The sequence below is a fragment of the Dipodomys merriami genome, unplaced genomic scaffold, assembly GCF_024711535.1.
Source record: "Dipodomys merriami isolate MVZ:Mamm:240054 unplaced genomic scaffold, mDipMer1.0.p SCAF_2, whole genome shotgun sequence".
NCBI lineage: Eukaryota > Metazoa > Chordata > Mammalia > Rodentia > Heteromyidae > Dipodomys > Dipodomys merriami.
The window spans coordinates 2,053,052-2,078,441 of NW_027203381.1; the positions used below are offsets into that span (position 1 = coordinate 2,053,052).

The 25,390-nt window shown below is 51.1% G+C and overlaps 2 protein-coding genes across 3 annotated transcripts in view; both read right to left on the reverse strand.

Moving 5' to 3' along the window:
- Nucleotides 1–3,383, reverse strand: part of Cndp1 (carnosine dipeptidase 1) — a 43,228-nt gene extending 39,845 nt beyond the window's left edge. The window contains exons 1-2 of the mRNA XM_070028949.1: nt 3,230–3,383; nt 1,670–1,730 (exon numbers count right to left, since the gene is read on the reverse strand). Coding sequence (XP_069885050.1) covers nt 1,670–1,693 — 24 coding nt within the window. The 5' untranslated portion in view covers nt 1,694–1,730; nt 3,230–3,383. The remainder of the gene's footprint in view (nt 1–1,669; nt 1,731–3,229) is intronic.
- Nucleotides 3,384–3,680: 297 nt separating this feature from the next.
- Nucleotides 3,681–23,708, reverse strand: Cndp2 (carnosine dipeptidase 2). 2 transcript variants are annotated; one of them, XM_070028952.1, is made up of 12 exons: nt 23,631–23,708; nt 19,014–19,104; nt 17,586–17,729; nt 13,437–13,599; nt 11,442–11,530; nt 10,435–10,635; nt 9,445–9,529; nt 8,714–8,874; nt 7,701–7,865; nt 5,497–5,638; nt 5,114–5,261; nt 3,681–4,342 (listed from the first exon to the last, which is right to left on the reverse strand). In XM_070028952.1, the coding sequence occupies exons 2-12, from the start codon at nt 19,071–19,073 to the stop codon at nt 4,273–4,275; spliced, it is 1,428 nt and encodes a 475-aa protein (XP_069885053.1). In that variant the 5' UTR covers nt 19,074–19,104; nt 23,631–23,708; the 3' UTR covers nt 3,681–4,272. The 2 variants fall into 2 exon arrangements, with proteins under 2 accessions (XP_069885053.1, XP_069885051.1); XM_070028950.1 differs by lacking the exon at nt 23,631–23,708 and adding an exon at nt 23,453–23,602.
- Between the last annotated feature and the right edge of the window lie 1,682 nt (nt 23,709–25,390).

A 25,390-nucleotide genomic window follows, 5' to 3' on the forward strand; every position in this document is an offset into this window, starting at 1 on the left:
TGTTGCGCTCATCTCTCCATGTGCAGGGCTGGGATGGTGGCGAGATCGTAGGGTTCAAGCCCCCCTGTTCTAGCGCTCTCTCATCTGACCCCACCGTGGGCTAAACAGATGCCAGCTTGTCTAGCCGTCAGCACATAAACACCACCGCAACATTTGTACCTCTGGGCTCATGGACCATAATCTCTGCCACCTCTCCAGGACCCTGGCTTTCAGCCCCGGGAAAGCCTCGGTTCCTGCAAGCACCAGTTCGTTAGATATGGCTGTTCTTAAGAGAATGCACGTGGATTACAGACCCAGGGCAGGATCCTCTGAGCTGGCCAGAGGAGGCAGAGGTCACTGGCAGCCACCCCTGGCTTTCAGAGGGCAGAATCACCAGGTTAGCTTTCCTGGCTCCCCAGTCCCAGCACATGCTAGAAAAGCCTTGTCCTGAAGGACAGGGCGCAGCCTGCGTCCCTCTGTGGGAGGTGGAAGTCCACAAATACAAAGAACTGCTAGTGGAAAGAGCGAGCTAAGGGTGTCCCCCGTCAAACACCATGCTGGACAGGGAAGACCCTGGGAGCAGGAACAATCCTACCTTCTTGGAAGATGGTGTTGGCTGCTGAAGCCCTAGCCGGTGTCTTTCCTACTGCTAACTCTGAATGGGCTGCTTGTGAGAAAAAGCCACATCTTGTGCAAGTCAACAGCAGAACTGCTTAGTTAGAAATAAGCTACATCCTTGACATTAAGAGTTGTGCTTAGATCTCAAATACTGGAGCCAGAGACACCCACCTAGATAAAGCCAAGAAGAGCTCCAGAGGGCTTTGCTATTTGTTCTCCAAGAGTCATGTGAGAATCCTTTGAGTGGGAGGTGGAGTGGAGAGTACGTGTTAAAAATGAGGATTTCTTGGCTAAAAACATTCATGAAAAGGTGCCCAGCCTCATTACTTAAATATTCAGAAATGTAGGAATATGTGAATAAGAACACAAGTCATCATTTCATACACATCGACATGATTACAGAACGCTGCCCAGTTAGTTTCCAGGGCTGGTAAGAACCCACACACAACACAGGGTGAAGGTTATGTGGGGCTGGGACGGAAATCAGGCGGTGTCTCAAACGACTGACCTCAAGCCCTGACAATTCCACCTCTATCTGTACACATTCAAGAGAAATGAAAACACACCTGCATAAAAGCTGGTACACAAGCGTTCGTAGCAGCATTACTCGGAGTAGGTAAAGGATGGAGACACCCCCAAAGTCAATCCTCTAAATAAACTGCATACACAAAATGTGGTCACACAATAGGTTATTCTTGGCCACCAGACAGGAATGATCCACTGACCCGTGCCACAACATAGGTACAAGCATTACATTAATTAAAGCAGGGGACAGGGTTTGTGGAATAATGGAATAAAAACACCTTCAAAATAGTGTCAGATAATTATTTTTGAGACAATATTCCCCCTCCCTCCCCCCCCCCCCCGGCAAAGAAATACTATCACAGGAATTACCAAACACCATGTGCCTTGGTCCTGGCTAGCAAGCACCTAAGAACACCTGGAAGGAGAGAGTGCTGTCAATGCCTAGGGGCTCAGCTGCCTACGTGTCGATGCCTAGGTGCTCAGCTGCCTACGTGGCGAGGGGTTGGTGCCTGGCTCTGGTGGACTGAGCCTTGAGGCTCCCACTTACCATTCTCCCAAGTTTGGGATCCATTGGGCCGGAGCTTCAGCTCTCGTGTAACCTTCAAGGGCTGTGGGAAGAGGAAGTCCCATCAATACCCCAAGTGGGTCTCACTAAATATCTCTGTGTGTCCTAACACAACCTGACCCCCCGGAAGGAAGATGAGGCTAATGAAGCGGATCTATTCATGTCTGGAAAACAAAAATGCTTTGTTCCACATGTAGGCAGAGAAGGGAACAATGAATCCCATATGCAAAGATAAAGGATGAGGCAGTGGTCTGAAGGTCATGTGATGCCACTGGAGATCAGTGGCTGCTGAAGCCGTGGCTTCCCCCCAGAGGTCGGTGGCCACTGAGACCATGGCTTCCCCTGGAGATTGGTGGTCGCTGAGGCCGTGGCTCCTTAGGTGATCTCAAGGCTCAGGGGCAGGAGATAACCGTAGACAGTGAGCAGTGAATATATACAAGGCCCACCAGCAAGGGCAACCTAGAGGCCTCCAGCCTCCATCCTGGGGTTCAGACCCCAGTTGTGTCCCTCTGAGCACATGAGCTAGGACGCTGCAGGCTGTGTTCATTTCTTGGAGCCTCTGTTCACAAAAATGCTCGAAGCTAGGCAACATACACGTGTCATACACGTGTGACCTCCCAGCTCTGAAGGCCCTGAGGTCTAGAGTGAGGAGTGTGCAGGGTGGGCTTGTTCTGATGCTGTGAGGGAGAAGCTGCCCCAGGCTGCCCCAGCTCCTGCTGCTTGCTGCTGGTCCTTGGTGCTGTGTCTCATAGCAGCAGGAGCCCGGACTCTGCCTCCATCATCACTTGGCATCGCCAAGTGTATCTAGGGGTTGAGGTGGAAGAGGACCTTAGCGGGGAAAGGCTGGCACCAGTGAGCAGATGATGAGCACTTCTGGAAAGTGGAGAGGCCAAAGCATTAAGAATAAAGCATTTAGGAACCCTCTGGGAAACTTCTGAAAAGCCCAGTGCCAGGCATGTCCTCAGGGCCCTGTGTCGTTTGGGGTCAGAGCAGGCAGGGAGCCAGGAGAGCAAGCATAGTCAAGGACTTCTGGGCAGGGTTCAGGGTGTGACAGGTGAGCAGGAGGATCATTCGAAGGTGTGCCTAGCAGAAGGGAAGATGGGAGGTCCATCCCTTCCATTCCAGGCACTGTTTGGAATTGGCGTTCTGGCCTGCTTGCATGCTGTTCTAGCAGGCAGCCATTGCAGAGCTACGGAGAACAAGCTCCTAGTGACAGCTTCCTGATGGGGGCAGAGCCGGTGCTCTGTCTGTTCCTGGTGTCCAGCCTCCAGTGGGCAGAGGCACTGGGCGGCTCCCTCACGGGAAGCTCCACCACAAAGGGCCCTGAGCAAGACGTCCTCCTGTGAGCCAATTTCCCAGGCTGCAGCTTTCCAGCAGGTTCTGCCAGTACTGACCACTGGGGCTTCTCCAACAAGCACTGGGCCACGATGGTGTTTGCCTGGCCCTGCAGCGGGCTGTCCCTTGGGTGTGCTATCTCAGGAATAGTGGCTGCTCGCGTCTTCTGTCTGCCCTGGATTCTACACATGTGACTATGAGTCCTACCTGTAATCCGCAGGGAGAAATGCGTCAGAGACCCAGCCGGCCGGAGACGGTGGGTGCTGCGTGCTCTGGTGTGAGGAGGGTATGGGATGAGCTCATGACCAGTGTCCATGAGGCAAACGAGCTGCCGCGGGGACTTCTGGGGGCAGACCTTGCAGTTCTTTCTGTAGCCTACGGAGCTGAAGGAATGCATGGTTGTGATGCAGCCCTGTCTTCTGAGTCCTGACCGCCGGCCTCCACTCCGAGCTGACAATGACCCACACGGCAGCCCACATACACACGCATGTGCTCCATGACCCACACCATGCACACACATGTTGAAGCCACCCAACAAACACCTGTGTGGCCCATGAATAAGCCAGAAACCACCCAGCAAGCGTGTGTGCTCCTGAGCCAGGGGCTCTCCACCAAGCACACGCGTGTGTCCCACAAGGAAGGCAGACACCAACAGTGATTTCAGGGGTCAGTGTTCACTTTTATTCAGCAGCACAGACCAAGGGGGGACAGTCCTTCCACTGGGAACTGTGGGCTAGGCCCCGAGGGTTGGTAACAGAGAAGGGACAGCAATGTTGGGGCAGGTCTTGAGAAAGGATAGAACAGAGCACAGCGAGGGGTGACAATGGGGGCTGTGATGGCACAAGAGCCCCTGACTTTTCTCCCTTTCTGAATATCCCACTGTCATCCCCTGACCCAGAAGGCAGAGACAACCAGCTCCAGGCACCAATCCAGTGATGGCTACCACACCCTAACAGAGCTGCTGTTCTGCGATGCTGAATCCTTTTTAACGCCGAGGTCACACTGCCACCACTGAGAACCTGCCCAGAGGGTCGGTCAGCTGGCCTTAATGAGCCCCAGCACTGGAACATTAACAGTGGCCTGGTACAGCTAACTCCACCCACCTGACGGCTGGACCTGCTGGTGTCCATTCTTGGAAGTTGGCTCAAGGAAGAAGGGGAGAGGAACTTCCACTTTCCCGAAAAAGCCAGGAGAGGGAGAGGGTAGGATTCCTTCTGGTCGGGTGCAGCCCTCTGCGGGGAGCAGACTTCTCAGTCCTGCAGCTGAGACACCTCATACAGGTACGCGGCCAGCATCTTGGTTCCTTCCACATAGTTATGCCTAGAGGAGAGAACATGCAGGCTGCTGCCGACTGCCTGGGGGTCAACACACGTGTGTGGCTTCCCTGGGAGGGAGGGAGGGAGGCTGCATTCCTCTAGGGAGCATCCCCTGCCCTGGCTTGGAGTCCCTCTTGCTTCTAGAACTCGTGCGCCTCTCTCTCTGAGCAGGTGCAGCCCACTCCTCCTGCCAAGCCTGGTGCCGGGGTAGGGATGGAAAGGTCTGTCTCACCTGGCTCCCTGGTTGTCAATTGCTCACCCAGATCCAGGGCCCAGAATTGTTTCTGAAGAGCAGGCCTCCACCTCATACCCCAGGGACCAGTCTGTCTCTCCCACTCCCTCAGGCGGTGCAGGGTCCTTGCTGCGTTAGAACTGCTCACCCTGCTTGCCCAGGAGGAGCCTGGGATTTCTGTCCTCAGCAGCTCCAGGTCTCGGCTGCCACTCCCTCCACCTGCTGGGGCCCACCTGCCCAGCCCTCTCCTTCCTGCTGCCGACCAGAGGCTGCCTCTCTCCCGGGAGCTGGGGGCTCCCTGGCATGGCCACAGCCATGACATGCTGAATTTTCAAACAGGCCAAGTTGAGGGACTGAGGGGCGTGGTAGGTGTGCAATGCACACAGGGCACCGACTTACCTTTGTCTCCATAAACCACCTGCAGTAGGACTCATTCCCACCCCTCCCCCGTGAGAAGTTCTGGCCGCGCCCAATCCACCCAGGGGATCCTGACAGGTGCCGCCGCCCACCTGCTGTTCTTTAGAAGCAGGGGAGGAGTCTCACCTGTTGAGCTTCTCATTCTGGGAGTGGGCACCGTCATCTGCTGACCCTACTGGCAACAGCATGACGTTCTTGCCCGTGGCTTCCTGAAAGGTCAAGGTCACAGGAATGCTGCCACCTTCTCTGGTCAAGTCTGGTTCAACGCCAAAAACTGGGGGACAGAACAAAAGAAAGGGTGAACATTGGGGCCTGGAGCCCAGAGACCTTCACAGAGCCATCACCCAGCAATACTGAGCCCCAAACCATCAGCTGGCATCCCAGGTCCCAGCCCACGGCCAGCCTTCCTCTGAGCACCACAGATAAGCCTCGTGTATCACATGATACAGCAAGGCCCTGGGCGCGCGCTCAGGAGCCTGGCTTCCGCCCCCAAGGCAAGCAAGTCCAACCTGCTTTCAGGGCTCTTCTCCCAGCCACGTAATGCGGGTGATTGAAGTCGGCCACCCAGGGCTTCCCACCGTGGCCCATGTACACCTTGAACTTATTGGGACTGTGTAGTTCAGCAAACTTCTTGGTCAGGTAGCTTGTAACCTAAACCATAAACAGAAACACACATCATGTTTCTGTTTGGTTCTGAGCCAATGCTGGCAACTTACAATGGGGCTACAAGGTTCAGGCAGACAGGTCTACTCCAGGTCCACAGTGAGTCTACAGAGTCTTGCTGCTGAAGACTGGCCTGCATAGCATAACACCAGGAAAGGGAGTTAAACATCTTGTTCTGGAAGGTAAAAGGACTAGGACTTTAGCTCAGGAGGCTCTCTCTCAGCATTCTTGCTCACAGCTGGCACTCTACCACTTGAGCCATGCTTCTGGCTCAGCTTTTTGCTGTTAATTGGAGGAGCCTCACATACTTCTCTGCCCAAGCTGGCTCTGAACTGCAATCCTCTAGGTCTCATCTTCCTGAGTAGCTAGGAGTAAGGGTGTGAGCACCAGTACCTGGCTTACAATGCAATGTTGTAATTCAAAGCAATTCACTTTTCACACAGTTTAATGTGTGATCACATTTTAATATTAAGTATAAAAACAGCCGGGTGCCAGTGGCTCATGCCTGTAATCCTAGTGACTCAGGAGGCTGAGATCTGAGGATCTCGGTTCAAAGCCAGCCCGGGCAGGAAAGTCCCTAAAACTCTTATCTCTAATAAACCACCAGAAAACCGGAAGTGGCACTGTAGCTCAAGTGGCAGAGCGCTAGCCTTGAGCTGAAGAGCTGAGGAACAGCACTCAAGCCCAGAGTTCAAGCCCCACGACCGACCAAAAAAAAAAAAGGGAATAAAACAATGTTCTCTGACCTGCTGGATGTTAGCCCTCTAAACTCTGCTAAGCCTCTTTGGAGATGAGGTGGGTCTCTAACTAGACAGGACTGGTATCCTGTAAGAGGGGCACCAGAGAGCCTGTGCCTTCTGTGATTGGGAGCAGATGCCACATGCAGTGCTGCCACCTTCATCTTGGGCTTCCCAGCCTCAGAAAAGAAAAACCACCCATGATGCGAGCTTCTGTTAAGGCAGCTCTAGCAGACAAATAAACACTGTACTACTTGAGCCACACCACTCCGCCCTTTCTGGTTTACTTTTCAGTCTCTTGCTCTTGGTGTATGGGGCAGTCTTGGACCTTGATTCCCTGCCTCCTGAAAAGCTGGGATCACAGAAGTGTGCTACCACACCCAGCTTGTTTTTGATAGAGCTGCCCTAACTTTTTGCCTGGGCTGTCTCCTCTCATCTCCACTTTTTGCGTAGCTGGCATCACAGGCATGAGTCATGACATCTAGCCCTACGCTTTATAGTGATGACTGGCTAAATTTCATTGAGACATAAAGGAATCCAAGATCCAACCATGGACATGCCTGGATGACATCTAAGTTCTCGTGTGGAGAGCAGGCCTCGGGGTTTTCTTCCCAAGGGAAAATGCTGATTCCATCTCCCCATGAAGTCTCCCCATAAGGAAGAGCAACTGCCGGATGCTGGTGGTTCACTCCTGTGATCCTAACTACTCAGGAGGCTGAGATCCGAGGATCGTGGTTGGAATCCAGCTTGGGCAGCAAAGTTTAGAAGACTCTTATCTCCAATAAACTAAAAAAAGCCACAAGTGGCTCTATGGTTCAAGTGGCAGAGAGCTAGCCTTGAGCAAAACAGCTCAAGGATAGCACCGAGGCTCCGATTTCAAGCCCCAGGGCTGGCACATGCATGTACCTATGCGAGAGTGCAAACACACACACACACACACACACACACTGGCTGGTACTGGAACTCTCCCTTCCACTCCTTCTACTCTATTCCTTTAATAGATGGACTCTCAAGACTCTCACCCAAAGATGACATTTGACACAAATCCATTGGGAAGAGGTCAGAGAAGCCCTTGGCACACCTCAGCAGTAATGAAGGTCACTTACAAGCAATGCTTGCTTGTGTGACCTATGCTGATGACACACTTCTGCACTGATCATTATAACAAGTACCGAGTAGGCCAAAGCCATGAGGTACAAGTGTGTGGGCATGAGGTTTCTGCCTAGTAAAAGCCTTTTTCCCCTAAGGCTCTAAGAACACAAAAGTCCTTGGCCCACACCTGTACCCTTCACCCCCATCCACACCCCACATACCTGCTCACTGACAACTTCCGGGGTCATGTTCGGCACGAGCCTGATGGAAAACTTGCCGATCACCTTCCTAGGAATCACAGTCTTCGCCCCTGCCCCAGAGAAGGCACCTTCAATGCCGTGGAGGGAGAGGGAGGGGAACCGCCATCGGTGCATCAGGATGTCTTTCTGCAGAATCACAGGGAGGGTCCATGAGGAGACATGATGTCAATTGGGCAGCTGCCGTTCCTTAGGGCCAGGCTGAGTCCTGACAGCTCCAGAAAGGAGGCTGGGATGTGGGGACCCCACGCAAGAGGGCTGCTTAGAACTCACCCAATGGGTCACAACGGCTGCACACTCCCGAAGGAGGGTCATGCTGCCTCAGTAGTCCCCAGAGCTGGTGCTAACTGTGCAGGTCGTCAGATCCACTCTAAGCCTGCAGGCCACCCCACCCCACCTTCTCCGCCCTTCTGCCAGTGTGCATTGGCCTGTCTCTGCTGGTCTACCAGTGGCTTCTGCAGGACTCTAGGACAAGGCCCAACCTGTCCCAGACCTGCCAGCCCTCCCTGCAGGCAAGCCCACACTACAGAGTCCGGCCTATGGGCTGGGTCCTTCTGCAGTCCTTTGCTGCTTGTCTCTGGGGAAGGAAAGACCCCAAGGCCCAGAAGCAGACTGGACCACATGGAAGGTGGTGACTGGTGAAGCACACTGAGAAGATCAGAAGTAAACAATGTAACAAAAATCAACACATGACTTCTACCACTGGTTAAGTGTTCACCTTCACATCTGGCCACTGGGTGCAGCTTAACTCATCCCTGGGCTAGAGAGGTTTCTCTACAAACCCAAATAAAGTCGAGTTGGCCAAATATGAAGTCTGACATTTAGAACCCCTAATTGTCCCCAAACCAGCCACACCCCGCTTTGTAGATAGCTGTGCCAGTGCTGGCTCAGGTGGCCCCACTCCTGATGGGAAGAGCCTGAATCTGGACAGGCACGAGGCCCAGCGGGCTGGCACAGGCCAGGGTCCTGGACAGTACCTTGCAACCATGCAGGAGGGTGCTGACTCCCACGTCCTTGGCAAACTCCTCCATGTCGAAGTCAATGTGGTCATACAGCGCACACTCCTCCTCCGTCACAGGGGCCACGGCCTCATTAATGCCAGGGATAAGGATTTGCCCTTTCTTATCTATCAGGGAACCTGAGGCAAGTGGAGAGGGTTGAAACATTTGAAGGAGGCAGCACAAGAGGAACTGTGAAATAGCAAGTGACTGGGTGGAAACCTGCTCCTGAGCTGAGGGGAGCCTGGGAGAGGGGCGGGGCAGACTCCAGCCCTAGAACAACTCTAATGGCAGCTTCGCTCCCAGGGGAAGAAAAGGGAGCTGACAGACACAGGGGGACTTGGCTCCCTTTGGCCACACACCAAGGGGAAACCAGGAACGGCAGCAGATTGGTGGCCCATTGTAACAGAGCAGGAGTGTCTTCCCAGTGGCTGGGGAAAGCATCCTGAGCTTTAGGGCACATGCTGGACGGGACCTGGGGGAGACCAGGGGGTGTGGGAGGCAAGGCCAGACTTCATCAGGTATGGGACCATTCTAGGCAGAGCAGATGATGCAGAGGCAGAAATGAAACACAAGGGTCTTTTGAATGAAACTGAAGAAGGGACCTGGGATCCTTGGATACATCACCTGCTGTGGCCATCAGCCTAGAACTAGCACCGGCCCCTTCCCCAAGCCTCACAATTGACCAGGGACAGCCCACCCCAGCTCACCCATCAGGGAAATGAGATCCGTCATGGCCTCGTGCACCGAGCCGCCGTACACCCCAGAATGGAGGTCCTTGTCACTGCATTCCACCTGGGCAGGAACAAAGGGCACTTTATGTGGCGACTAAGTGGGAGCTTACTTTTTATCATGTGACAGCACATTGAACAAAGAACATTTATAAGACCTGATCATTTTCTAAATCAAAATCTGCTCCCCCAGGGACTAAGGACTGCCCCTCCCCATCCTTTCATGAAGACCCAAGAGCCTGCGACAAGCACCATGACCGGTGTGGGTCTGGAGCCTGAGAACATGGGTTCAGGCTCATTCCTTCACTGATCAGTCTTATAACCAGGTGAGCAACTAACCCATGTGCCAGTCCCAATCTCTAAAGGGGACAGACCACACACTCTCCCACAGTCCCAGGTCACTTCTAACACTCGGATGGGTCATGCCTAGTGACTGCTCAGTGCAGCGATGGCTGTCATTTCTGCCGCTTGGGGGTAAAGGTCACAGGCTCCACTCTCACCACCCAGGATGTGTGCAGGAAGACCAGCCCCGGGTGATTTCCGCCAGTGACCGCAGAGTGCAGCAGGGAGGGAGGGGCTTGGGGGTCCCCGCCCTCAAGAAAACTCAGTTATGGGATGCAAGCTCCAGTATTGATATGCAAAAGAAGGGTTCCTCAAATGTTTTGTGTATGTCTCAGTCTCCTGAGATAGACTAGCATTTAGTCTCCTCTTACTTTCTCCAAAGAAATATTACAAGTAACAGCTCTAGCTTGACAACACTATGAAATTAACTTCTGACCCCAAGAACCACTGTCCATGCCTGGGATATTAGGAGGGCTTACAGAACCTAAGTCATAAAGCTCTAAGCCGAAAGCTCCTCTCCACACATGACTAACTTCTTGGCACTTGCCTATTGTAGGTAGGGAAGAACAAGGAGGCTTAGTTGTTAATCCAAGAAGGCAAGGAAGCCTGAAGAACCCAGCCCCACACCTCAATGAAAAAGTAGCAGATTCCCCGGAGGCCATAGGTGACGCATGGCTTCTTCTTCCCCAGCCAGTAATTGTCAGAAATGCAGACGTAGTCCACATCTTTAAAGAACGTGTCTTTCTGGGCAAAAATCAGCTCGTCCAGGCCTTCAGAGCCAGATTCCTCCATACCTTCCAGGCAAAACCGCACGTTGACAGGAACCTCCTGTGAGAGAGAGTGGCAGAGGACTAGGCTTCGTGGCTTTCCATCCCAAAGCACCACATGAGGAAGCAGAGTGCTTTCAAACTGAATTTCAAGTTTTAGTCTCCTCCAGACCAGGGGCAGGGAGGGATTAGGTTCAGAGGGTGGCCCTCCATACCCCTCTAAGGGAGGACGGGGAGGCTAACGGAGGCCCAGTGGGGCTTAGGGAGGTTTGGGGAAACCTGTGGGGAAGAGGTGTCCATCAAGGGATTTCTGCATTCAGAGTGAGCAAAGAGAAGACAGGAGCCAGAGCCACTCCTCTAACAGAGAGCAAAAACCTTAGCATGATGAGCATTACCCAGTCCTCACGGAGGCAGACAGAACTACCAATGCGAGGACAAGCCAGCAAGCCCTTTCCTCCGAGGCCACCCCGGCCACTGGCACCACCCACCCACACAGCTCTGCATGGAAGTGGTGCCCTTGCCTGAGAAGCCAGTCTAGACTATGTGTTCTGGATGATTTTCTAGGTACTCTTCTAGCTTCAAGAGCAAGACAGGTGACCCACCCATGGACACAGCCAGACGACTAGCCAGAGTCCACAGACAGCACAGAAGAGCAGGGCAGACATCTTGCTGAGAAGTCACCAGGGTAACCTTTGAGCACCGGCACAGTGATCACTCTTCTAATGTTTTCTAGAGCTGGCAACAGCTACACAATCTTAGATCTGAGTCACCTGTGCTGACGAAGCTTGGGGACACTTGCTTTCTCCTGCCTGGTGATCTTTACGGCACTGCTCAGATCGGATCTGGCAGGCCCTGCGGTGAACATACCTGACCGGTCTTCTGATAAGCTTCCAGGGCATTCATCCAGCCGGCCACTGGCCCCTTATCATCAGTCGAGCCTCTCCCATATAACTTGCCTAGAACAGCAACAATTCAGTCCTGGTTACAATGAAATCGAAAGGAGTATATACCTGAAATATCCATTTGGCAATGTCTTAGCTAGCACAACCACACTTGGGGAGGGAGGAAGGCTTTCTTTTCACTCCAGAAGCCCAGAGTCTCCACCCAGTCCTAGTGGCAGAATTCAGAGAATTCACCATGATCCCAGAAGCAGTCATGTACGTGTCCCACCATGCCCCTCCTTCCCTTCTACAGCAGTGGTGAGCGAGCATTCCTCCTGACCAGGGCAGGGACACACAGTCCATTCCAGGTCATCAAAGCTGGTCACCACGGGCAGTCAGCAGCGGCGTAGGTGGGAAGCTCGGTCACTCGTACTGCAAAAGCACCACAGACTTCACCCCACCCCAATGTTGACACTAAAGCTGATACATAAACAGAGCTTGCATTTTAAATTTTTTACTTCTCCATTCTTTTTTCAGTTATCATTTTGAAAACTGCAGGACAGAACACTACTTCCAACCATTATTGGATCTGGGACTTCCAGGAGGTGTCAGGGTTACTTTGGGAACAGTCTGGAGAGGTACGGAGGAGTAAGGGTCTGGAAAATCAGGACAGGGACTGGCAAGGGACAACTCCTGGTGTAGAGCAACACAGGGTCTGTCACAGAGACCAAGAAGTCTGAGGAAGGAAGATAGCTGTAAGTCCTGCTACAGACTGGTGGAGTTTACATGGTAAGGAAACGCCACTAAGACTTGAGCATCTGCACTCCAGGAGGAGTTTACTCCAGGTACACACAGAAGACTAACTCCCATACTAACCAGTGTGCACACACAGCATCATGTAGAGGTACACAGAAGACTAACTCTGATAACTAACTAGGATGTACACACAGCATCACATGGAGGTGCACAGAAGACTAACTCTGATAACTAACTAGTGTTCACACACAGCATCACATGGAGGTGCGTAGAAGACTAACTCCCATACTAACTAGTGTGCACACACAGCATCATGTAGAGGTGCGTAGAAGACTAACCCTGATGACTAACCACTGTTCACACGTCAGCATCACACAGAGGATGATGGCATGGGATTAAGTTTGAGGAAAACTGTCATTTTAAGTGGCATGTCTCTTCAATCTTGCAGTCATGAACATAGTTCATACTTGGCCAGGAGAGGTCTAAAGACAGACTGCACCAGTTAGAAAAGAATTCTGGAAAGCAGCCCTGACGGGCAAGGCTCAAATGCAAGGGCCTCTGTTTCTTTCTGGTCAGGGACTACCATGGACAAAAGCAGAGAGAAGTGAGAGCAGAGTACCCCTCAAGAGGGGCTGGGAAGAAGTCTAGCTTCTATGGGTCCTGTGTCTCACGAGCCTGCTGGTGCCCGAAGGCAGGCGCGAAGGACAGACTACTGCCTCCTACTGTCCTAGAGTGACACACAAAGCAGTAGCTGGACCTCAGGGAGAGGCACTAGGCAACAGGCCTTTGAGGATTACGTGGCCTCAGTTCAGAAAATGTATCTGGAAGAGACATCAGGATATACTAAAGCCCAAGATAGGATGAAGTTACGTGCACAAGAAAAGGTAGGTTTTTCCGTGTTTTCACTGACTGAGACACATGTAAAAAAACTCCAGAACCCATTCTCTAGATAAGAACAATCCCTATTGGCCAGGTGTGGCATCACCTGCCTATAACACTAGCATTCAGGAGGCTGAATCATGAAGAGCCAAAGTTCCAGACCAGTCTAGACTATCTAGCAAGACTGTCTAAAACCAACAAAGACAAAAACCCAAACTGTAGCTAAAAGAGGAAAACCTGAGATGATCAGCGATTTTCCCATCGCAGAAAATGCAGCAACGCCGGTGTGAATGGGGAGCCCGCCTCCTTGGGAGAGCAGAGGACACTGGGAGACACCGCCCCTCACCATCTCGCTCCACCAGAGTGAAGGGCTCGCTGTCCCAGCCATCCTCCAGGGCCGCAGGCTGCACGTCCAGGTGCCCATAAATGCACACTGTTTTCTTCTGGGGGTCATTGCCCAGCTTGCCAAGCAAAATGGGAGGGAGTGGAATCTCTGAGCCATCAGGGAGCTAAGACAGAAAAACCAAGAACAGCTCATTAAAAAACTTGGGATTTACTGGCTCTGTTATTAAACATACCTGGGCTTTCTTATCTGCTCTTATCCATCAACTTCGGCTGAAAACTTTATGATCGTACTGCTCAGCAGTCATTAATTAACGAGAATTTACTTTCCTGTAATCCAAAGAGCGTACTGAATTACATCTACACATTTTCAAAGACTTGATTCTTCAGTAACATTGACAGAATAAAACTCTGCAGGCTGAGTGTCCAGGGCCTCACAGCTGCTCTCAGGAAACCCAGACCTGGAGGATCATGGTGGGGAAGAAAAGTCTGTGAGACTCCATCTTCAATTACCCTACAAAAAGAGGACTGGACGGCTGGGAAGATGGCTCAGTGGTAGAGCACTTGCCTTGCATGCCTGAGGCCCTGGGTTTGATTCCTCAGCACCACATAAAGCAAAATGAAAAAAGCCGGAAGTGGCGCTGTGGCTCAAGTGGTAGAGCGCTAGTCTTGAGCAGAAGAGCTGAGTGACAGCGCCCAGGCCCAGAGTTCAGGCCCCAGGACCGGACCCAAAAAAAAAAAAAAAAAAAAAAGAGGACTGGAGATATGACTCAAGTGGTAGAGTGCTAATCACAAGCAAGCAGGCTAAGTGAGAACGTGAGACATTGCTTGAATGCAAGCCTTGGTCCTAGTACAAACAACAACAACTACAAAACCCACAAAAAAATTCCACAGCCTGAGTTTGGGATATAACTTCATCACTTCTTGAAATGATAGCTGAAAAGAATTAAGATTAAATGGAGGGCTGGGAAGGTGGCTCAGTGGTAGAGCGCTTGCCTTGCATGCATGAGGCCCTGGGTTCAATTCCTCAGCACCACATAAACAAAAAGAAAAAAAAGCTGGAAGTGGCGCTGTAGCTCAAATGTTTGAGCACTAGCCTTGAGCTGAAGAGCTGAGGGACAGCGCCCAGACCCAGAGTTCAGGCCCCTCGACTGGATCCCCCCAAAAAAGAATTAAGATTAAATGGAGGGGGGCTGGGAAGGTGGCTCAGTGGTAGAGAGCTTGCCTTGCATGCCTGAGGCCCTGGGTTCGATTCCTCAGCACCACGTAAGCAAAAAGAAAAAAGCCGGAAGTGGCGCTGTGGCTCAAGTGGTAGAGCGCTAGCCTTGAGCTGAAGAGCTGAGGGACAGCACCCAGACCCAGAGTTCAGGCCCCACGACCGGACCCAAAAAAAAAAAAAAAAAAAAAAAAGATTAAATGGAGGGCTGGGAAGGTGGCTCAGTGGTAGAGTATTTGCCTTGCATCCATGAGGCCCTGGGTTTAATTCCTCAGCATCATATATGCAGAAAATGCCAGAAATGGCATTGTGGCTTAAGTGGTAGAGTGCTAGCCTTGAGCTGAAGAGCCAAGGGACAGCGCACAGGCCCAGAGTTCAAGCCCCATGACCAGCAAAAAAAAAAAAAAAGATTAAATGGAAAGATACATTTTTTTGAAACTCTGTATGAAGACTACCACCATGCACAGATGTAAAGAAATACAATCCACACAGAGCCATAGTAGATGAAGTGATGACTGTAGGTATTGGTGTCAGTCATTTGTCCTCCTGTAAGGATGGGCACAGGACATGAATGGCAGACTTCTGTGTGCAGAGGAGAAATTCAGGGACAGGACAAGAGAGCAAGTCAGCCAGGTCTCCTCTAACCTTCCCATCAGCTCCAGGGTCCCCACCTGGACTTACACTGTGGCTCTAGCAGGCTGTACACAAGCCTTGCAGCCCGAGTGCCTCCTCTACCAGTCCCCACATTCTCACAGAAAACCCTGTGACCACAGCAGAACTCCACAAGCCATGGCAGAGGAGGATGTGAGCGTGTATACCTGATTCAAAAGGAGGAGGCAGGGACTGTCCAACCAGCATGTCACATACGTGCATTGATCCAGACACCAGGATATTCTAGTTACAGTAATATAAACAACACATGCCAGGTGTGGTGATACACATGTGTAGTCTGACACTTGAGAAGCTGAAGGATGGGAGGATTTTACATGTGTGGCTAGAAACAAGGGCTGGGAATGTAGCTCAGTGGTCAAGTGCTTGCCTAGAATGCACTAGGCCCTAGGTGTCAACACCTTGCCCTGCCCCACTCCAACCCTGGTTATAATGAGCAAACCATGTTCTTAGTGAAGCTGGACTAACAACTTAGATTTAGAGGCAAAATGAGCAACTGAAAGCAGAAGACAACATGGTGCGGGGCTGAGAACACTCCACACTCTGAGCTTGTGAGCACTGCTGGGAACTCAGCAGGTGTTCAGAATTCTTGTCAGAAAGACGTGTTTCCTCATTATAGGTTACCTATTAATACCTAAGTGACTCTGGTAATCCAGACCCATCTGTACTCAGTGTGCAGACTAGATGCCCAGCACTACTTGAGCTACACACAGTGAGGGCTGGATTTTCTACATGAGATCTCCTGAGGCTGGCCAGGCGCCAGTGGCTCACGCCTGTAATCCTAGCTACTCAGGAGGCTGAGATCTGAAGATCTCAGACAGACTTCCCCTAAATAAATTAAAAACAAAACAAAAAACAAAAAAAAACCTGAACTAGTTTAGCATTTTCTAACAAGCTGTTAGGACCCATACATAAGTTGGCTTTGAAATTTACTTGGGCTTGACATCCCAGTCTCACCTTTCCTCTAGCTGTGATAACCCCAGCTTCACCTTCAGACCTGCTCCAGCCATCCTTCCCCCTGGACATAGAGCCCAGCTCAAATGAATAAACAAAGAGAGAAGATGCAGAGCTGATGCCCTGCAAACGTCTGGAGAAGTTCTCTCCCTTTCTCTCCCTACCAGTGCTGGAGATGGAACACAGGGCCCTGACTAAAAATTCTACCACTGAGATACATCCCTGTGGTGATGAAAACTTTCAATTCCTTGTTAAAAACAGATGTTACATGGCCTGAAGTGGTAGAATAGTCATCTTATTCTTCAATGAAGGGCCGTACCTAAAACACTACCCTGTAAAGTCAGTGGTAAAGTGAATAGGTCTATTGTAATGAAACAACTCTTAAATTATTTATCACATCTAGTTTTCTCATATATTGGGAAAAGATGGAGAAGAGAGCAAGTAAAGTGCATACCCAAGAGAAAACAAGATGAAAAACTTGGTTATTCTCCCAAGAGTAAGCAAAAAGTACAATTGTTTGCAAGATGTAATACATCTAAGTCAACAATTAAATCTACTGTCAGAAGAAAATATCAGAAGAACCGTATTGAGTGAATACTGAATTCTGGCATTTCCATTTCCCTGGCTCCTGGTGGCCCAGTCCACTGGAATAAAGTATGCCCACAACCAAATGTCCACATCCGACACTCCAGGACTGTAGTTTTCTACCCACATCAAACTCGACAAAGCAAAGGAGCAAGATGAACAACATCATGTCATGTCCTACAATATGAGTCTTCAAACTCTGAAAATACAAGGGCTGAAATTATTGGAAACTAGATTTGCATAATCATGTATCATAAAGTGAGACTGTTTACTTAAATAAGAAGGAAAAGAGCCGTTCTTCTCTGTCCGGATCCGACATTAAACGGCAGCAGACACCACCACCATCTCCCTCGTGAAGTGCTGAGGACAGTGCTCAGGACATAAGCCGTGGAGCAGAAGTCACCACTATCTTTAGTGACAAGGTAATAGTTTAATTTGCCGGTTTAAAGCTTTTTAATTTCTGGGACAAGTATTTCAGCTATTCTCTAACAATGACCAATACAGTAATTTATTCTTGTGCAACTGTCTACCTTTCTCCTTCCTGAAGAAAAATGATGGGTATCACAAAATCTCTGCTCTAATCCAACTAATGCAATCACTGAATGGTCATTGCAAGGGCCCTGGCTTGTTCTGAAGATGGGCCGAGCAACTACAGCAAAAGCTCACCCAAGACTGGGTGGAGTGCTCTCAACCCTGGCCCAACCCGCTGCTGGGCTCTGCAGCCCCTACCTTCTGTTTCCCAATGTCCATCAGCTCCACAGAGCCCCCCAGCTTCTGGATGTCTCCAGCTGCAGTCTCCATCATCCTTTTGATTTCCCCTCTCTTCTCAGGCCATGCAGACACGCTCTGGATGGCTACCCATTCAGCAAGTTTCTGTAGGTAGAGAGCAAGCAAAAGGAATTAGTTGGAAAAGGATTTCCTTCCAGGTAGAACAAGGTTTCTAACTGTGCGGTTTTTCAAGGACATCAGTCCCACTCACTTGCTGACACAGACTAGGCAGACAGAACAAGACCCATTTTACTGGCTTGTGTTCTAGATTTTAAGAACTGTGCACTAACCCTGCCCAACGTCTAGAACAAAACACAAGACAGCAGGATATGTATTTTTAACCACTAAGGTGATATGAATATAAAATGTACTAAGTTCCATAAATATCTGAGCCTTACAAAATTTAACTGAAAGATACCGTAAATACCAGCACTCTTATAAATCAAATTAGTTTATTTATCCTCCCCCAAAATATTCATGTTTTATCATTTTTAGAATAAGAAATCTAAAGAATTTTTTTTTCCTGAAGTATGTCTATCAAAAAATAACTAAAGAACTAGGTGTAGGTACCTCACATGTATAATACTAGCTACTCAAGAGGCAGAGATCTGAAGATCATGGTTTGAAGTCAGCCTGGGCAGGCAAGTCTGTGAGATTCTTACCTCCAATACATTACCAAAAAGTCAGAAGTGGAGCTATGGCTAAGTGGTAAAGTGCTAGCCTTGATCAAAAAGAAGCTCAGGGATAGTACCCAGGCCCTGAGTTCAAGCCCCAGAACTGGCACTAGTAAGTAAAAACATAAATAACTTAAGAGCATGATACTTTAAAATCGAGAAACAAATAAGCATAAAACATTAGAGTTACTCAGATGATGCTAAATACAAACTAGTTCTTTAATGTGTAACTATCTCAAGAAATCACAGATGCAGATTAAAGAAAAATCACATGGTAGCTTATCATTTCTAGAAACAGATATTAACACTTTCTGTGAAATTCCAGAGGTGAAGCTATATTGTACTGAGAACGTAGAGAAACAGATCCCTAGGTAAGATTCTGAGTACTTGTTCTTTTTTTCTTTTTTTTTTTTTTGGGTCCATACGTGGGGCCTGAACTCTGGGCCTGGGCACTGTCCCTTAGCTCTTCAGCTCAAGGCTAGCGCTCTACCACTTGAGCCACAGCGCCACTTCCAGCTTTTTTCTTTTTGCTTATGTGGTGCTGAGGAATCGAACCCACGGCCTCAGGCATGCAAGGCAAGCGCTCTACCACTGAGCCACCTTCCCAGCCCTTGAGTACTTGTTTAAATGGCAAAATCCAAACTGACTTCCAAGTTTCTCTGACCCCACAGCTTAAGCCAAGTTTCACTGCTCACTAGCACAGGGATCTCCTTACCTTAATGTAGCGATCCTGGTTTTCATCAATATACTGAAACACAGGAGTGAGGGCCGACATCCTTCAAGTAGGCTGCACACTTTGGAGGTTCCTGGAAGGGAGAACAATGGGTCAGTCCTGCCTGCAGGAAGGGACTGAGGTCAACAGTGACTCGTCAGAGCTCTAAGTATGGCTCCACCCTCGTGTCAGCATTGCAACACCCATCACAAGACAGTCCAGGAAGTAAGTACCCTTTGGAACCCAGACAGAGGCTTAAGACTCATCTTCCTTTAGCTCTGCAAAAGGCTTACACAAAACTGCATCCAGTCGCAAGGCCTGAATCATGGACAATCTGATAAAAACCAAAGGAACACTAATTTATCAGGAACTTTTAACTTTATACTCTTAAAGCACACAGAGAACTTTCTACCTTGTTACCACAGCGGAACAAGTTACTTTAAAAATAAAAAAAAAAAAGTCATGTGCTGAGTCTCTACATCCACAAAGCCACAAGTCAGCCAGATAAACTGGATGAAGTCAGCTTAGGCGAGCTGACAATCTTAGAAGGAATGCCCAAGGGCCATGTACTGCACTCTGTGAGGAAGAGTCTTTGTCTGCTCCGCACAGTGGGGTAACTGAGGATTGTAATAATGCACTGTATGTTCAGAAAGCTAGAAGAGGATTTGAAATCTTTCTACGATAAAAGAGTGATTAGTGGGCTGGGAATGTAGCTTAGTGGTAGAGTACTTGTCTAGCAGGCATGAAGCCCTGCATTCAGTCCTTAGCACCACATAAACAGAAAAAGCCAGACAGAGTACTGTGGCTCAAGTTGTGCTAGCCTTGAGCAAAAGAAGCTCAGGGACAATGCCCAGGCGCTGAGTTCAAGCCCCAGGACTGGGAAGGAAGGAAGGAAGGAAGGAAGGAAGGAAGGAAGGAAGGAAGGAAGGAAGGAAGGAAGGAAGGAAGGGAGGGAGGGAGGGAGGGAGGGAGGGAGGGAGGGAGGGAGGGAGGGAGGAGGGAGGGAGGGAGGGAGGGAGGGAGGGAAGGAGGGAGGAAAAGAGAGAAATGACTAGTATATGAGACAAATGTTTCTACCAATTGGAATACTACAGTGCCTATGTATTGAGACACCATGAATATGTATGTGCCCCAGGACTATGTATAGTGTTTATGCTTTTAGAAACAAACTTAAAACTAAACTTCATTGTCTACAGACTCCTGGCACATTGTCTAACAAACACCTAGCTTTCATGAAAAGGATTCCTGGACACTTGGAATGGCAGAGTAAATAAAGGCACAATGCAAGAATGAATGGAATGAAGGTGTAGGCATGAGACCACATGGCCCCACACTGCAGTACAGATCAGAAGCAGGTATCAGATAAATGCACTGATAAGTAAAGAATACACTGATAAGTAAAGAACTTTTTTCCCCCCTGAATAAAGGAACCTATGACAAGAAGCTGGCAGCTAGGCAGGAGATCCAGAAGTTTCCTGAGATGCACAGTGTGAGAAAATCACAGAACAATGAGTAGCAAATCTCATTTCTCTATGGGTGGAAGATGAAACTAGCACGTTCTTGGTGCCCTTGTCCTGCTGCCTCCTCTGCAAACACGAGGTCATAGCCACATCTGGGGCCAGCTCAGCCTCACCGGAAGCCCATGAATGCCAGTGAGGCTTTTAGTAAGTCACATTTCACCTGTCACCAGAAAGGTATACAGGGAAGCTATCTGTTTACACGACATGAAACTCTGTTTCCTAGCAGACCACATACATCACTTGGAGCTTTCTTCTGTTCCTGCCACTACTTACAAATCTCAAACTCCCTGCAGCACAGCCTTTCTGATCTTCATGCTTACATTAGCCCAGGCTCTTTTAGCTAAAACCACACAAAGATACAATCATGGAAGCTGCATTTTTGTTAAGAATAGTATAAATACTGACCAGCATGTTCTGCTTCCCTGCAAAGTCTCCAGAGCTGAGCTCAAACCCACTCCCCCTCCAGGCAAAGCAGGTCCAGCCAGGTTTCATTTTCTCCCTCCCACTCAGTTCTGATTCCAGTTTTACCTCTGCCTGCACCAAAGCCTCTAAGGAGAGCACCCTGTGTGCTTTGGGATGAGCCTGATTTATTAAGGTAAAAACAGTTTGGGTGAAATGAACAAAAGCAAACTTTAGTCTGTTGCTGGTGGCTCACATCAGTAATCCTAACTACTCAAGAGACTTAGATCTGAAAATGGTAGTTCAAAGCCAGCCCAAGCACTATGTATGTATGTGTGTGTGTTACACGCATACATTCTTTCAGATAAGACAGTTTCACTGCCTTTTGAAATCTCAAATTTAAAGAGGTCAGGGAGAGAGGAAGGAGAAACTGTATGTGCAGTATGAGTATCAATCTTTGTCTCTTGATAGTTCAAGGTATGCATTAATGTGACTTTAACTGAGTAAAAAGCATCAAAGCTAGGGCAAACAGGATCCATTTGTCTGTTCTAGAACTTCTTCCTAAACATACCAAGGAATCACTTTCTGCAACTCCTCTCTACAAACATTACAAACAGGGTCAAGTTTTAGTGTGTGCATGTGTGCGTATACAAATTTTACAAATGGGAGCTGGGAAGGTGGCTCAGTGTGTAGAGTGCTTGCCTTGCATGCATGAGGCCCTGGGTTCGATTCCTCAGCACCACATAAGCAGGAGAAAAAAAGCTGGAAGTGGTGCTGTGACTCAAGTGGTAGAGCGCTAGCCTTGAGTTGAAGAGCTGAGGGACAGCGCCCAGGCCCAGAGTTCAGGCCCCACAACCAGACCAAAACAAAACAAAACAAATTTTACAAATGGGTTTTAGTGTGTGTGTGTATATATATGCAAAAATTACAAATAAGGATTTTAGTGTGTGTGTGTTTGTGCCTGTACTCAATCTTGAACTCAGGGCCTGGGTGCTGTCCCCTGGCTTTTTCGGCTCAAGGCTGTCCCTCTACCATGGCAGGTGTGAGCCACTGTCCACATCGGGTAGGTTACAGGACCGGCTCCAGGCTCTTTGGTCTCCCTCTGAGAGGCGCCAGATGAGTGGTCCCCAGGAAGGTGGGGGCCTCTGTGAGGATTTGAAGGACAGTGCAGGGGGCTATGTTACCCACCCCACCCCCAGAGCGAAGAAGGAGCCTTGATGACCTCCCTGCCCTCCCCTCACAGACCCGGCCTCACTGACCCCCCCCCTCCCCTCATAGACCTGGCCTCCCAGACCCTGCCTCCCTGACCCTCCTCCCTTCTCCTCCCCTCACAGACCTGGCCTGGCTGACTCTCCCTCCCCTCCCAGACTCGGCTTCGCTGACCCTCTCTCCCCCCTCCCCTCCCAGACATGGCCTCGCTGACTCTCCCTCCCCTCCCTCCCCTCACAGACGCGGCCTCGCTGACCCGCCCTTCTCCCCTCCCCTCACAGACGCGGCCTCGCTGACCCTCCCTCCCTCCCCCCCCCTCACAGACGCGGCCTCGCTGACCCTCCCTCCCCTCCCCTCACAGACGCGGCCTCGCTGACCCGCCCTCCCTCCCCTCACAGACGCGGCCTCGCTGACCCGCCCTCCCTCCCCTCACAGACGCGGCCTCGCTGACCCTCCCTCCCCCCCTCACAGACGCGGCCTCGCTGACCCTCCCTTCCCCCCTCCCCTCACAGACGCGGCCTCGCTGACCCTCCCTCCCCTCCCTCCCCTCACAGACGCGGCCTCGCTGACCCGCCCTCCCTCCCCTCACAGACGCGGCCTCGCTGACCCTCCCTCCCTCCCCCCCTCACAGACGCGGCCTCGCTGACCCTCCTTCCCTCCCTCCCCTCACAGACGCGGCCTCGCTGACCCGCCCTCCCTCCCCTCACAGACGCGGCCTCGCTGACCCTCCCTCCCTCCCCTCACAGACGCGGCCTCGCTGACCCTCCCTCCCCTCCCCTCACAGACGCGGCCTCGCTGACCCTCCTTCCCTCCCTCCCCTCACAGACGCGGCCTCGCTGACCCGCCCTCCCTCCCCTCACAGACGCGGCCTCGCTGACCCTCCCTCCCTCCCCTCACAGACGCGGCCTCGCTGACCCTCCCTCCCCTCCCCTCACAGACGCGGCCTCGCTGACCCGCCCTCCCTCCCCTCACAGACGCGGCCTTGCTGACCCTCCCTCCCCTCCCTCCCCTCACAGACGCGGCCTCGCTGACCCTCCCTCCCTCCCCTCACAGACGCGGCCTCGCTGACCCGCCCTCCCCTCCCTCCCCTCACAGACGCGGCCTCGCTGACCCGCCCTCCCTCCCCTCACAGACGCGGCCTCGCTGACCCTCCCTCCCCCCCCCTCACAGACGCGGCCTCGCTGACCCTCCTTCCCTCCCTCCCCTCACAGACGCGGCCTCGCTGACCCGCCCTCCCCTCCGGGACCCGCGGGGCCTGCGTGGCGTCGTCCTCTCCCCCTCCCACCCCCCCCCCGGCAGCCCGGAGGCCCTTACGGAGGCTCGGGCCTGTCCAAGGCCTCCGGGGACTCAGGGCCTCCGAAGCCGGCCGCGCACTCGGGGCCAGCCGGCCTCCATGGCTCCCGCCTAGCCGGGAACCTGCAGGCCCCGCCGGCGCGGGGTGCAGGCCGGGCGGCCGCCGCCAAGGGGAGCCCCGCGGGACAGCCCCGCTTACCGCCGCGAGCGCACGCCGGTTCCGCACCACGTGTCCTGGGCCACGCCCCCAGCCCTGGGCTCGCCCCGCCTACCAGTCCTCAGCCGGGGCCGGAGGGCTGACACCGCCCCGCGCTACCCACCAATGCACGACCTCCTCGGGGCGGGTGACGTCGATAATCCCCGCCCCTAATAGCTCCGTCCACAGAAGGGCTGGCTCCTCCCTTCCATCGGCAGCCCCGCCCTCCCCCCCACACGGGCGGGGCGTTCCCCGGCTGGGATTCGCCCAGAGGCGTGTCCGGCATGCTCCTGGGGCCCTGGGTCTTGTGTCCGGAATAATGGGATCGCGCGCGCGTCGTTGCCCACTGTGTCCCTGTTCCTGAAGAATCCGGGGCTACCTGCGTTCCAGTTTGTTGTACTTGATGACCAAGCATTCAGCACTTCTGCCAAGAGCAGAAACGGGAAGTGGAGCTGTGGCTCAAAGTGGCAGAGCACTAGCCTTGAGCAAAAGAGCTCAGAGACAGCGACCAGGCCCTGAGTTCAAGCCCCGTGACTAACAAAAATAAACTAATAATCATAATCCCAATCATAAGACCCATGGCACACCACTGTTGGGTTTGTCAAAGTTTAATAAGTACCTGGGGATAGTATAAAAGAAAGCAGGAACTTGGGCCCAAGTTTAAAAAAATGAATATGCATTTTCCATAATCATCTGATAAAAAGTTAGTGAAGATACTTCCCAGTAAATCTGACTAAATGCTAAGTGGAGGATGCTGTATCTGGAAATATGTTAAACTTTACCTGGAAATACGTTACATTTCCAGAATTTTCTAGGTCCCATCCCTTGAAATCATGCAAAATGGGCACCTGATTCTGATTGAGCAGGTCTCCTCCACTAAAATCATGTAGACTCTGGAACACCCAAAGCTTTAAAAGAAACACAGTACTGAACTTACAAGCAAGTCTGGGCTTTGAGCAAGACTCCTTAAATGTGACCCCTCTTACTCATGAGGGAGCAGGCTATGAGGGAAGGCCTGCCCTGGCTCTTAGTTCCCAGGCCTCGCTGTTCTAGAAGAGAGCCCCTGTGGAATTGACACAGCTGGAAACTGCAGTCCTTAAAACGCAGACCTCAGAAAGCCTGTGCCTCAGTCTGAAGACCTCTGCCCTTCATCCCCAGCTTCTCAGTAAATGAAGGAATCCTTGAGTGTGAAGCCCTGAGTGTCCAGCAAGTGGCACTGCATGCACATTTCTTCTCTGGTAAAGGGTGCATGGCAGGTTGGACAGGATGGCAGTAAATCTCAAAGAACTAGAAGAATGTTCTTCAGTTTCCCTGCAACTTTGGGGAGGAGGTTATTACAGAGAACACAAAGAGACAGGTATGTGGACTCATCACCAATTAACTACTGAAAAATCCAGAAGTAGAGCTGTGGCTCAAGGGCTAAAATGCCAGCCTTGAGCAAAAGCTCAAGGACAGCACTCAGGCCCTCAATTCAAGCTCTCAAGTCCTTACAAACAAGTGGGTCCATGAATTTTTGTCTTTTTCTGGGGTGGGAGAGTGCAAAAAAGTTAAATTTGTAGAATTTCCAAAATGTCATTTTGTTCTTGTTTGATATTTCGAAGGTACAGCTTTACAAAGCCTGTCCGTCTTTCTGTTTAAAAGAGAAAAATGTTAATTTCTTGCTCAAAAAAGAAGAGAAATGGTGGCAGTTCATTTGTAGTTAGAGTATAAATAAATCTATATGACCTGAAGTCACATGACACCTGTGACTTGGAAGGAAGTAA